The 11,325-nt window shown below is 48.0% G+C and overlaps 2 protein-coding genes across 2 annotated transcripts; one reads left to right on the plus strand and one right to left on the minus strand.

Moving 5' to 3' along the window:
• Positions 1 to 82: 82 nt before the first annotated feature.
• Positions 83 to 3,418, minus strand: LOC121598834. Its single transcript, XM_041926151.1, has 2 exons — positions 3,223 to 3,418; positions 83 to 3,138 (listed from the first exon to the last, which is right to left on the minus strand). Exon 2 carries the CDS (start codon positions 3,111 to 3,113, stop codon positions 147 to 149), a length of 2,967 nt encoding a protein of 988 aa, XP_041782085.1. The 5' UTR covers positions 3,114 to 3,138; positions 3,223 to 3,418; the 3' UTR covers positions 83 to 146.
• A 1,310-nt stretch (positions 3,419 to 4,728) lies between these two features.
• LOC121599426 (malonate--CoA ligase ACSF3, mitochondrial) lies at positions 4,729 to 9,769 on the plus strand. The gene is made up of 3 exons (XM_041927220.1): positions 4,729 to 5,545; positions 7,447 to 7,539; positions 7,621 to 9,769. Exons 1-3 carry the CDS (start codon positions 5,107 to 5,109, stop codon positions 9,195 to 9,197), a joined length of 2,109 nt encoding a protein of 702 aa, XP_041783154.1. The 5' UTR covers positions 4,729 to 5,106; the 3' UTR covers positions 9,198 to 9,769.
• Positions 9,770 to 11,325: the final 1,556 nt, after the last annotated feature.

The raw sequence follows: 11,325 nt of genomic DNA on the forward strand, positions 1-11,325 counted from the left end.
GACATACTTACCTGCACCTTTCCCGCTATTCACCGCTAATATTCTTAAACGTGCCACAAACGTGTTGACAAAAGAAGTGAGAAAATGGATACGGGTAGTTTTTTTTTTCGGTTGAAAATAAACATTTTATTTGTTTTTGCACTCTATCATATATCCATAATAGCCATAAAATTATCGTAATTATATGAACTGATTTCCACTGTTGGTGCGTTCAGATACAATGGAGCGTACTTTTTTGCCTCGAAATCTCTAACCGTGGCGTGCAGTTTGGCCAAGTAAATCATCAGGTTGCGCGAAGCATTACGCTCCTCGACACGAACGAGCAACAACCTTACCGGCTGGTTATTCGACTTTACCTCCTTCAATCGCGTGACAACGTTTGTCCCTTCTAGCACATTCATTGTGCGTACCATGTCCCCGATCAACTGGGGTGCATCAATAAAAAAGCAAAGGTACCAGATGCTTTGCTGCTGTTTCATACGCCAAGTGTCGAATAAATGAAATTTCCTAGGCATGAAAAGGTCTGGATGCAAAACATGTGTAAAGGCGTTAACACCCAACCAACCGTCGAATGAGGAGGTCTTGGTAAATTCATCGTACAGCTGTTTGAAAACATACTGCTCCAGCTTGGCTGCACCGTCCCGGCATATCAGCGTACGGCAATGGCTAAGCACGTTCCATTTGCGGGTGTTCGGAACGTTCGCGTACTCGTCGAATGCAGTGGGACGAAAGACTGAACCGACAAGCCGTTCAGTGGCTTCTGCACAACCATGTCGCATCGCAACATCGATCGGTGCCGCTTTGAATACAACGGTACTGAATAGGGTACCGGCCGCTGGTGCATGCTGCATGATCTCTAACCAATTAAGCAAATGGTTGGCCCCTACGCCCGTATTATACACCGTGCTAAGCGTGTCTGCCAGAAACAACGCGTCTGGACTATGGCCTAACTCATCCACTACATTGGGCTGGATATGGTGTGGAAACTGTCTATACGCACGCCGTATGCCGTACGGCGCTCCCGTGTATTCAAAGTATGTACATTTGCTTATGACTATACTGTCCAAAAGCGTTCTCACCCTTCCCATCGATGGGTGCACATGCGTTCGGTAAAAGGACGCTACCTTGGGCGATAGAAGATTTTCCGATAGCCAAGATGCCGCATACAGTTCCACAAACAGTTGATGTTTGAATATTGGCACACCATTAACGACACCTTTAAACACGCCGCGCGAATTAAAAATGCTTGTGCGCAATCGCTCCATCAAACTGGTGAACTGAGTTTCATATGGAGACAGCAGCGCCTTTACTGTTTGCTCGCCGAAGAGCGTACACATTGCGAGCCTGCCTAGATCGTGCGTATTACAAACAACTTTAAAGTTATGGGAGGTTTGGTATATACCGAAGGCCCTACATTTAGGCGAAAGAATTTTGGCGTAATATCGACTGCCATTAAAATGCTGAAGTAGTTGATATATAGTTAAATTTCTAGGCTCAGTTAGGAGGTCTATTAACTTCCGCGAAATGGTAAAATTTTCCAACTGCAACATATAGGGCATTGCGACACTCCATAGTCGGCAGAACATTTCCAAGAACAGTGGCTCTGCTAAGATCGAGTTGTAGTACGATACAAGCCGACCAGTTAGTGAATAGAATGTGAGGGACAGTTCTTCTCGCTGCTCCACTGATAACGAGACACAGAAGTCAATGTTATCCAACAGCTTGTTAATGTGTGCGATCTGATCCGCGACTGAGTACGGCTTGAGGTACAGCGTCTGGCGTCGAAACAAATTACCGGGCTCCTCCGTACGAGATGTGACGTACAGTCCTCGCATCGTCTTTTTAGTGGTAACATTTTGTAGGGCATTGAACATGTTCCATACTAAAGCCTTATCACCTTGCGGCAATTCGTTGAATTCATCGAACAGCAGCCACAGTTCATTTGCGTTAAATTTCTCCACAAACAGGCGTAGCATTACTGTTTGCTCGAATGGTAACGGACACGAACATTCATTCAGATATAATTTTTCACCCCCAAAGCGTAAAAAGCTGCAACATTGATCTGCTAATTGTTCGGCGTCACTGAGCGCTTGCCGTTTACCATGCCGTTCACCACTTGCGACCAAGTGGACGTAAAAATAAATACGAAATAACGTTTGTATCGCTTGCTGCTGTGCCTTCCAGTTGTTACCAGTTTCAGACTGCATTCCCTTCAAAATGGCGCTTAGATAACACGAATGTTCGGTTACACTGAATCGTACCACCCACCAGGCGGGATTGTACTGCTCGATATATTGCGCCAACCAGCGTAGGTAGGTGCTCTTGCCACTGCCGGCCGGACCCATGATAAGCAACATTGGGATGTGGTCATCATCCAACAGCTCATGTAAATTTTCTTCGCTATATTCATAATCAACCTGCGGCTGTAGCGGTTTACTCCTTAGCCATTCCTCCTTAACATAGGAGAAAGTGTCGTTATACTTCTGCACAGGTACGTAGTCTTTCGATTTTTTGTCATACTGGCTCAAGAAACTATAGTCCCATTCCGTAGAGTAACCTTTTTTAAACTCCTTGAACAAATCCTCAACATTGCACGACAAATATCTTCCATTATCTGCTCGAGTTAATGTTCGCTGTACAAATATGTGCTCATCCCGTATAAAATCTGCTTCATTTTCAGTCGGATTTACGATGAATTTGTCTAAAATCCTAAGTGCAACGCTCAAACTGACCTCTGTATCCCCTTCATTACAATTACAATAGCAAAGTTCATAATTCTTCTTTAAATTGATTTCAAACAATTTACCGAAGGGTACTTGCGTTCCACACAGCTGCACAGTTTGTTCGAACACCGTGCTGTATTCCTTTTTCAAATCTCCCAGACTGAAACGCTCAGCTCGATGCTTTTTTTCAATCTGTTTCAAAGTATTGTAACCGTTCATTTGATCTCTTTTGTGTTGATCTCCACTGCCTACTGAAACTGCTTCCTGCTTCCGACTCGGGCTTGGCTTATCTTGCAGTGAGCTCGCTTTTAGCTGTTCGTTGCATTCGTCGGTTGCTTTTGCCAGACTCTCCATTTTGCATTCGTCGGTTGTTTTTGCCAGACTCTCCATTTTGTTCAATTGTAAGAAAGCAGATCTGTTCAGGAGTGGAAAATTGTGGTAAAGAATTACACTTGTTTTGCCACACTATTTTCGACTTGCTAATTGTTGCCTTACTTACACAATGATCTATAATCTCAGAATCTCTTCTACTTCTTGTTCTTTGGCACCGGGACGATCTCGGTTCGTCTATTTCCAGCCTAATAGAGCACAAACCAATTTGATCTGCTGCGCAAATCCACGTATTATTCCTTTCTTTTCAATCCACACACGGAAGCTGTCAGTGCGACTTGATGACACCCTCTGTGCAAAGCGACGGAAGAAATTTCTCAAGCCTTCTTTTTCTCTCCTACGGCAAATTTATCAAGCAGCTCCCCCCTGTGCAAAGCGACGGAAGAAATCATTGCCTTTCGCGCATTTTCTCAGGCCTTCTTTTTCGCTCCTACGGCAAATTTGTCGAGCAGCGTTTGAGCTACCCGTCCCTGGCTCCGCCAAGGTGTATGGATATTAGGAGGTGAAGTGCTTCAGAGCAAATTGACATTTCGCGACTTGACATAACAATACTGGCGGCTCCGGTATTAAAATCATGAAGGGCTGGAGGGGGGTATCAAGGTGTATTTATTGACGAGGTGAATTATTAGCTCGTTTGCTGGGCGCCATCATTGAGTATTGTTATGTCAAATCGCATACAATTTTCTATACCCCCCTCCAGCCCTTCATGATTTTAATACCGGAGCCGCCAGTATTGTTATGTCAAGTCGCGAAATGTCAATTTGCTCTGAAGCACTTCACCTCCTAATATCCATACACCTTGGGGGGTATAGAAAATTGTATGCGATTTGACATAACAATACTCAATGATGGCGCCCAGCAAACGAGCTAATAATTCACCTCGTCAATAAATACACCTTGGGCTCCGCTTCCTACCTTTAGCCTGAGCGCGCTGTTACAGGTTTAGATGTGTATGTGCGCCAGACGGCCAATCGCTGTTAGCCGTCGTCCGTGCTCATGCCCTCCATAGCGCTAGCTCTTTCTCGCGTGTGATCAATGCTCGCGAGCTGTTGTGGCGCTTAAAAAAGCCGTTAACAAACATTGCGGCGAAGAAGTTGAATTTTCAAAAATCAAACCAAAACAGCGCAATGAGTTCAAACGATGCAATGTAAAAATGACTTCTGGAATGAAAATGAAAATTTCAAAGGTTCAATCGGTTGTAAGATTCTACAACAGATGGGGCCATCAACCTATTCCCTTGTTTTAAAATGAGAATGTGTAAAATTGTGTAGAATAATGTAGAAAACATGGGCAAACCTGCACCTCCATAGAGCTGTCAAAATTAAACATGGACGGGCTAATATTAGCATTGGACCAGTCCATGCACGTGCTTGGAGAGAAAGTAAATCTCGGGAGCGACAAAACATGCAGCACACATTGCAGAATGACTGTTGAAAAACGCTGTAATTGTTATTTCCTTTGGAATGAAATGACTCTAAAACAAATCCCAACCGTTAGCGCATTTCTTCAAACTCGCGGACCGCTTGGTACGGTTGCATCAGCACGAAACTGCTCGAACTCTTGCACGAGGCGTGGACTGTCAACTGTCAAACCTGCCCATGCGACCCAGCCTGATCGTCCGGCGCAGAAAGACTACAACATAAATCAAGTCGGCAGGGCGAACGTGTTTCTGCTTCCTGCTGTGTGAACAGTAAAACGGTGAACAAAAAAAGCAAACTCAACCAACCACTGCACCTTCTGAACTCTTTTACACTCGAAAAAGAAACACCGCAGACGATAGTGCAGCGCGTATTCATGGTGGCTAACAGTGGCGTGCGAGTGAACATCTTCCATTACAATCCGGAGTGAAAACGCATTTCATAACAACTGCAGCGGCAGCGACAGCTTCAGTTTACAGTGCATTGACCGAGCAGCAGGCAACGGGAAGAAGCAGTTGGTGTACCGGGCGCACATACACCGCATATCTGTGATTTGGCACCGGCGTGTGACCAGTATGACGAAATTTATGCTTGCCAGGCGCTGCCTGGAGGTAGCGACCGATACGCTCGGCACGGCCGCAAACACCCTTGCACCCCGGCTATCGGCCGCTGGACCGTTCGGCTGGATGAAACAGTACCACACCCTGCCGGGGGGCGTACGGACACAGGGCCGCACCTATTCCACGCAAACCGACAGCCGCAAGTCCGCCACCCAGGGCTTTGACGATGGCGACCGTCCACCGGTCGATCCGGAGACGGTGCATGCGGATCTGCTGCGCCGACTGACGAAGCTGTACGAGCAGGAGGTGGCCCGGGAGCTGATCGTGCCACCGTTCAAGCAAGCCCTGCTGTACGGCGAGAAGGCAGCCGTCCGTGACCAGGTCGGCGATTTTAGCTTCATCCAGCTGTACGAAGCGGTCAAACGATTGGCGGCTCAGATATCCAAATGTTGCGGTAAGTTTGGATGAACCTTTTTTTTCGCATGATACAACTTTTCCCTCAGTGTCGGTAAGGTTGTGTGCACTGTTCCCGGCATGTGCATACGGTGCGTGAACCGGTTTTGCTGTACCTACGCTTTTGGACAGACGTTCAAGGCCGTCGTCGATGGATATGCCGCTGGCGACAACGACCCGTCCGTAGAGGAGGGGTGCTGCTAATGCATTGGGGCGCCAGTCCCCGGGGGGCGGAAGCAAGGGGACGGAAAAGCAGCACCAAAAATAGTACAACTGTTTTGCAAAAACAAGACATTTGCGCATCTTTCCTTTCCCCTCGCGTAGATCTAATCCCGCAAAAGGTAGAGTAAGAAGAAGGCGAACGAACAAACAACTCTTGACACAGTTGGAAGTCCAAGCAGGCGGTGCAAACTGCGTCGAACTGAGAGCGTGCGGAGGGAGTCGCTCGAGCGTTTTGTGCGACATTCTCGAAATTTGAAACCTTGAACCTTTTCGGTGCCGGAGTGATCGCGAGCCAGAAACGTTGTTTACTAACTTCACGCTCGATCTCACGGGTGAAGGTCGTTTAAATGACTTCATGTTGGATTTTTGCGTTGAACGATATATGGGTGATCGGTTGAACGTAGAGATGTAAGAATTGTATTTATCAGCAAGAATACTTCAGTTCACTTTGTGCCTGGATGGGAAGATATTGGGGAAGGAAATGGAGCAGCTGAAAGTGAAAGGAAGTTTACACCTAATCCTTCCCTAGAGCGATCGTATTACGGCGCCACACAATCGTTGGTTCGAATTACCAAACGCGCGCTCTGTACAATGTAATCATGTGGTAAATAATCGCGACATTTGCAACATACAAATTAACAAAAATAAGGACCACAGGTGTATGTGTGGCAATTAGGATAAAAAGGCTACTTTTACTACCACCGCTCGCTCGGTGGCCCTATGTGTGAATCAGCGCAAAATGTAAACAACAAGCAATAGGAAGAAAGGGTACTGAGAAAGGGTCTGTCACATTGCTTTCCCCCGCCATTCCTTCTCGCACCCCCCCCCCCCCACCCCCTTCTATTGGGTTTTGATTTCTTATGAGATAAGATTTACGCGATACGCAAACGGGCGCCGACCGGCTGTCGTCGGTCTGTATGTGTGTGTGTGTGTGTGTAGCGCCCCGTGACTGTTGTCGCACGACGAACGATCGGCGTCATAGTTCGCGCACCGCACGGCCACGGCCATCACCGATCACCGGTCGTGGGTGTTGATGGCGCGAATCCGGCTATTTATAATGCACTTGATGAGCGTACAGCATAAAAACGTTTAACGACCACCACTACTCAGGCCTCATTGACGACTCCTGTTTTGGTTGCAAAAACGGCAACAACAACCACCGGGAAAAGCCGGTAAAATGTCGGGTCAAATGGTTTTGCTGCCTCTCTATCGTCTATCGTCACCGCAATCGATGGTGGTGAAGCAGACGAACGAAGGAATGCGATAACCCGCCACACACACACACACACACAACACCCTCTTGCACGCATCGGTGCTGCGCGCCTCCTTCCCCTGTTTTCCACCCCTGTTGTGCATCTAAAGCTTGTTGTTTGGCCTGTCTCAAACGGAATACACATTATTCATGCGAGATTAGCGATGGAGCCGTTTCGTTGTGCCGTTTCGAGCTCGTCTCGTCTTGAAACGACGGCGCATTCGATTTGTGTGCGAATTTCAAATCGCCATTTTACGCTCGGGTGCTAATGAAACGGGCAAATGGTTCCCCCATTTTGCTGATAAAACGATCTATTTGAGCGCAAAATGAAGTTGGAAAAGAACTTTTTTTATTAGAAATCATTTAAATAATAATTTTAAAATAACATGCTCTTTTTCCCTTCATATTTCGTTTCGTCATCCAAACAGGTAGTGCTTCCCAATCTCGTGTGGCATTTCTCTGTCCCAACAATATCACATACGTGATCAGCCAATGGGCTTGCTGGTTTTCCGGGCAAGTTGGTAAGACCAGCCACTACTGTTGTTTGCAATGCTTTCTTATTTACTATGAAATAATCTTTTCCATCGCTTACCTTTTTTTAGCTGTGCCCTTGAATGCAAAGTATCCGGCCGACCTGCTCGAGTACTATATCAAAGATTCCGATGCTTCGCTGCTGCTAACGACGCCGGAATTTCTTCCCCTGGCGGAACCACTGGCCGCAAAGCTACAGAAACCCCTGCTGGTGGTTAATCATGACCTGATCCACACGAACGGTGGTGTGGCGGGTGGTACGACGAACGGAGGGGACGCCGCCGCACCGATGGCCGACGTGGTGTCCTACCTCGATCCGACGAGAGAAAACTTGCTCCAGCTGAACGATACGCTCGTGGTGGAAAGCGCACTGAATGGGGAGTTTTATCGCGACGCGAACGCACTAATCCTGTACACCTCCGGCACGACCGGTAAGCCGAAGGGAGTGGTCCTTAGCTACGCCAATCTGGACGCTCAGCTCCGTGCCCTGGCGCACGCGTGGCAAGTAAGTGCGACCGATTCGGTGCTACACACGCTGCCGCTCAACCACGTGCATGGGACGATCAATGCACTCAACTTGCCGCTGGCCGTCGGGGCGAAGTGCGTCATGCTGCCCAAGTTCGACAGCAGCAGCGTGTGGAGCTACCTGCTGAACGTGAACATGACCACGAAGGAGCGCGTGAACGTGTTCATGGGCGTGCCGACGATGTACGGGCTGCTGATCCGCGAGTACGACAGCGTGTTCGGCAAGAACGCGCGCATGTGCGATTACGTCAAGACGCACTGCAAGAACAAGATACGGCTGATGATTTCCGGCTCGGCCCCGCTGCCGGGCAATATCTTCGCTCGGTGGAATGAAATCACGGGCCACCGGTTGCTGGAGCGGTACGGCATGACCGAAATCGGTATGGCCATCTCGAACCCGTACGTGCAGGATGGCGAGCAGCGCAGCCGCAAGCAGGGCTGCGTGGGAATGCCACTGCCCGGGGTGAGTGTGCGTATCGTGGAGCAGGAAAGTGGCCGCACGCTAACGCTGGAGGGGCGCGAAAATGAAGGATTTTGGAAGAGTGGAGCAGCGGACAGCACCCCGAAGCAGCAGGAGGACACCATTGCCGGCCAGCTGTACGTGAAGGGACGGTCGGTGTTCCGCGAGTACTGGCAGAAGCCGCAGGAAACGGCGTCCGAGTTCGATGCGGACGGTTGGTTCCGGACGGGCGACACGGCACGGTACGAAAGCGGCACGATACGCATCCTGGGGCGCACCTCGGTGGACATTATCAAATCCGGCGGCTTTAAGCTGTCCGCGCTCGAGATCGAAACGGCACTGCACGAACATCCGGACACGAGCGATGTGGCGGTGCTCGGCCTGCCGGACGAAACCTGGGGCCAGCGGGTAGTGGCGGTGATAAGTTTGCGCGACCACGTTGCCGCCGAATCGTTCAGCATTCCAAAGCTGCTGGTGTGGCTGGAACAGAAGCTGCCCAAGCAGGCCATCCCTAAGGAGGTCCGGCTGGTGGGCGAGATTCCGCGCAATGCGATGGGCAAAATTAACAAACGCGAACTGATCGACAGGTTGTACGGAGACAGCACCGCGACAGCAACGCCGACGCCGCCAGCAAGCAGTACGGCGGGAGACAGTAAACCCTAAGCTAAGCAACTGTCTGGAGGTCGGTTAATGCAAAGTCCGCGACCGCAACGCGCACAGCAGAAGAAAACGTATTTATATGCACACCATGCGCCCGGCGCGGCGACAATGTGAAGCGGATGTGATGAGCTAGATAGGAAGGAAAGAGGGCAAAACAAGCCCCGGTGGTCTCGTCACTAGTCAGACACACACACATAAAAGCCCATCTTCCGCTTCACTCGGTCGCCGGCTTACCCGTGGCGGGAGGGAGGAAATGTTGCAAACTCCCATTGTGTCTCAGCATGCATTATTTACTTATATTTCGTTTGTAATTATGTTCTTCGTATTGTATCGTATCCTCCGCTCGCGGGCGGGCCCATCTTTCGGAAATTGTTGGGCGAAACCGGAGCAACGTGGAGATCGTGATTGGCGCGATGAGGGTGGGTGAGTGAGAGTGCGTGAGAATGGGTGATAATGATCATATATCATCATCACCCATAATCGGGTATGTGGGAACGTGAAACAAACAAAGCTTTTGACAACAAGGTTCCAAATTTGTTGACGAATTATATTGCAACACGCCTGTGTTTTGGTAATTTTGTGTATTGGGTGTTAACATATCCGAATCAAATTATCGAGAAATTGATGCCGTTCTGGAGGACAACAATGTTTGCCACTAGTACAGTACTTTGATTAACTTCTATTTTATCGTTTTATAGGCTTCATACTGAATCTGAGTATTCTTTTTGAAGCAAGAAATGACTAATGAAATCTGGATAGCCTGTTTTAAGGCAGACTGCGCATCGGAACATACCGATACTATTAAAATTGAGCAAGCAATCCACATCATTCCGCGAAGTAGGAGGTTGGTAGTCGTCACCGTCAGTTTACCGTTTGTACCGTAGAGTAACAGCGGCGTGCGTGTGAACGTTGTGAATGTTTGCGCGTGTGAAAATCACGAGCAAAGTGTGTGCACGAACACACACGCACACACACACACACACACACACACATACAAACTGGGAGAGGGGGGTGGCTGGTTCTGCTGACTGGTGTGCGACCGTGAGCTTTGCGAAGCTGTAACGAGTGAGCTGCTGGGTGAGCTGCTGGTGAGAAGGTCTCCAGCCAACCGAGCGTAGTGAGCGGCGCGCGCGTGACTCACCGTGGCGTGAAAACGGGTTTTCGCGTTTTCCGCTTTTCGGCAGTGCTTTTGTTAGGGAATTTTCCTCTGGAGCAAGTGCACGCTGCTTCACACGGGGAAAATAGGGTGGAAAAAAACTTTAGTGGTACAGGCAGGCCTTGACCGACAGCGGTTGTTTTGAGCCAAAGAAGAAGAAGAAGAAGAATTAGGTTTTATGAATCTTTCGTTGAGATTCATTCACATGAATCTTCAGTGTTGAGTGATTCGAATCTCGGCGAAGATTCATGAATCTCTAAAGATTTATGAATATCCAAGGATTTATGAATCTTCAAATATTCAATAATCTATAACTTCATTATATCCATTAATATCTATATGTATATTTCCAGAGATTCATGAATCTATCACAATTATTGAACTTGCGCTATCCCGCTTAATAACATGCCCGTCGTGAGTTCAAGCCTCGCATGGATCGTCTCCCCGTAGCTAAACGAACTATCCGGCTTCATGGTACTTGCCAAGAAGTTTCGAAAGCCTTTATATATCGGGGAATACCTATAGTTAGGTGTAATGCACTGGTCTGGACGTACAGATATCAACATGTGCGACTTAACAACATGTCCGTAATAGGTTCAAGCCTCGAGTGGACCGTGCCCCCATATGTAGGACTGACTATCCTGCTACGTTTAATCAGTAAGTCACTGAAAGTCAAGTCCAGTAGTGATACAGGTTGATTAAAAAGTGAAAATTTCAAAAAAAGTACTATGGAAAATGCCCCTGGATTTCATTTTTTTATTTATTCTATTTCTTAAAATCTGTAGTGAAGGATAGTTAAATTGAGTAGAACATTAAATTACAAACAGTTTAAAAACGTGAAGTTCGAATAATTTTTGATTTACAAACTAAAACAACTAATCAGCTGGCAACCAGGCCAAGGGTGTCACATTTGACGTTTGCTTGCCCGTCCTGTTTTACAGCTCAACAATTTTCAGTAATTGCTTTTCAAGCAAT

This window comes from Anopheles merus, chromosome 3L, assembly GCF_017562075.2.
Source record: "Anopheles merus strain MAF chromosome 3L, AmerM5.1, whole genome shotgun sequence".
Lineage (NCBI taxonomy): Eukaryota > Metazoa > Arthropoda > Insecta > Diptera > Culicidae > Anopheles > Anopheles merus.

What these genes read in the sequence shown, in the direction of transcription:
- LOC121599426 (XM_041927220.1), top strand. Translation starts at nt 5,107, where the DNA reads ATGACGAAATTTATGCTTGCCAGGCGCTGCCTGGAGGTAGCGACCGAT. An exon ending in TCAGATATCCAAATGTTGCG is followed by an intron (nt 5,546 to 7,446) that starts GTAAGTTTGGAT and finishes TCATCCAAACAG; the next exon opens with GTAGTGCTTCCCAATCTCGT. An exon ending in CTGGTTTTCCGGGCAAGTTG is followed by an intron (nt 7,540 to 7,620) that starts GTAAGACCAGCC and finishes ACCTTTTTTTAG; the next exon opens with CTGTGCCCTTGAATGCAAAG.
- LOC121598834 (XM_041926151.1), bottom strand. Translation starts at nt 3,113, where the DNA reads ATGGAGAGTCTGGCAAAAACAACCGACGAATGCAAAATGGAGAGTCTG.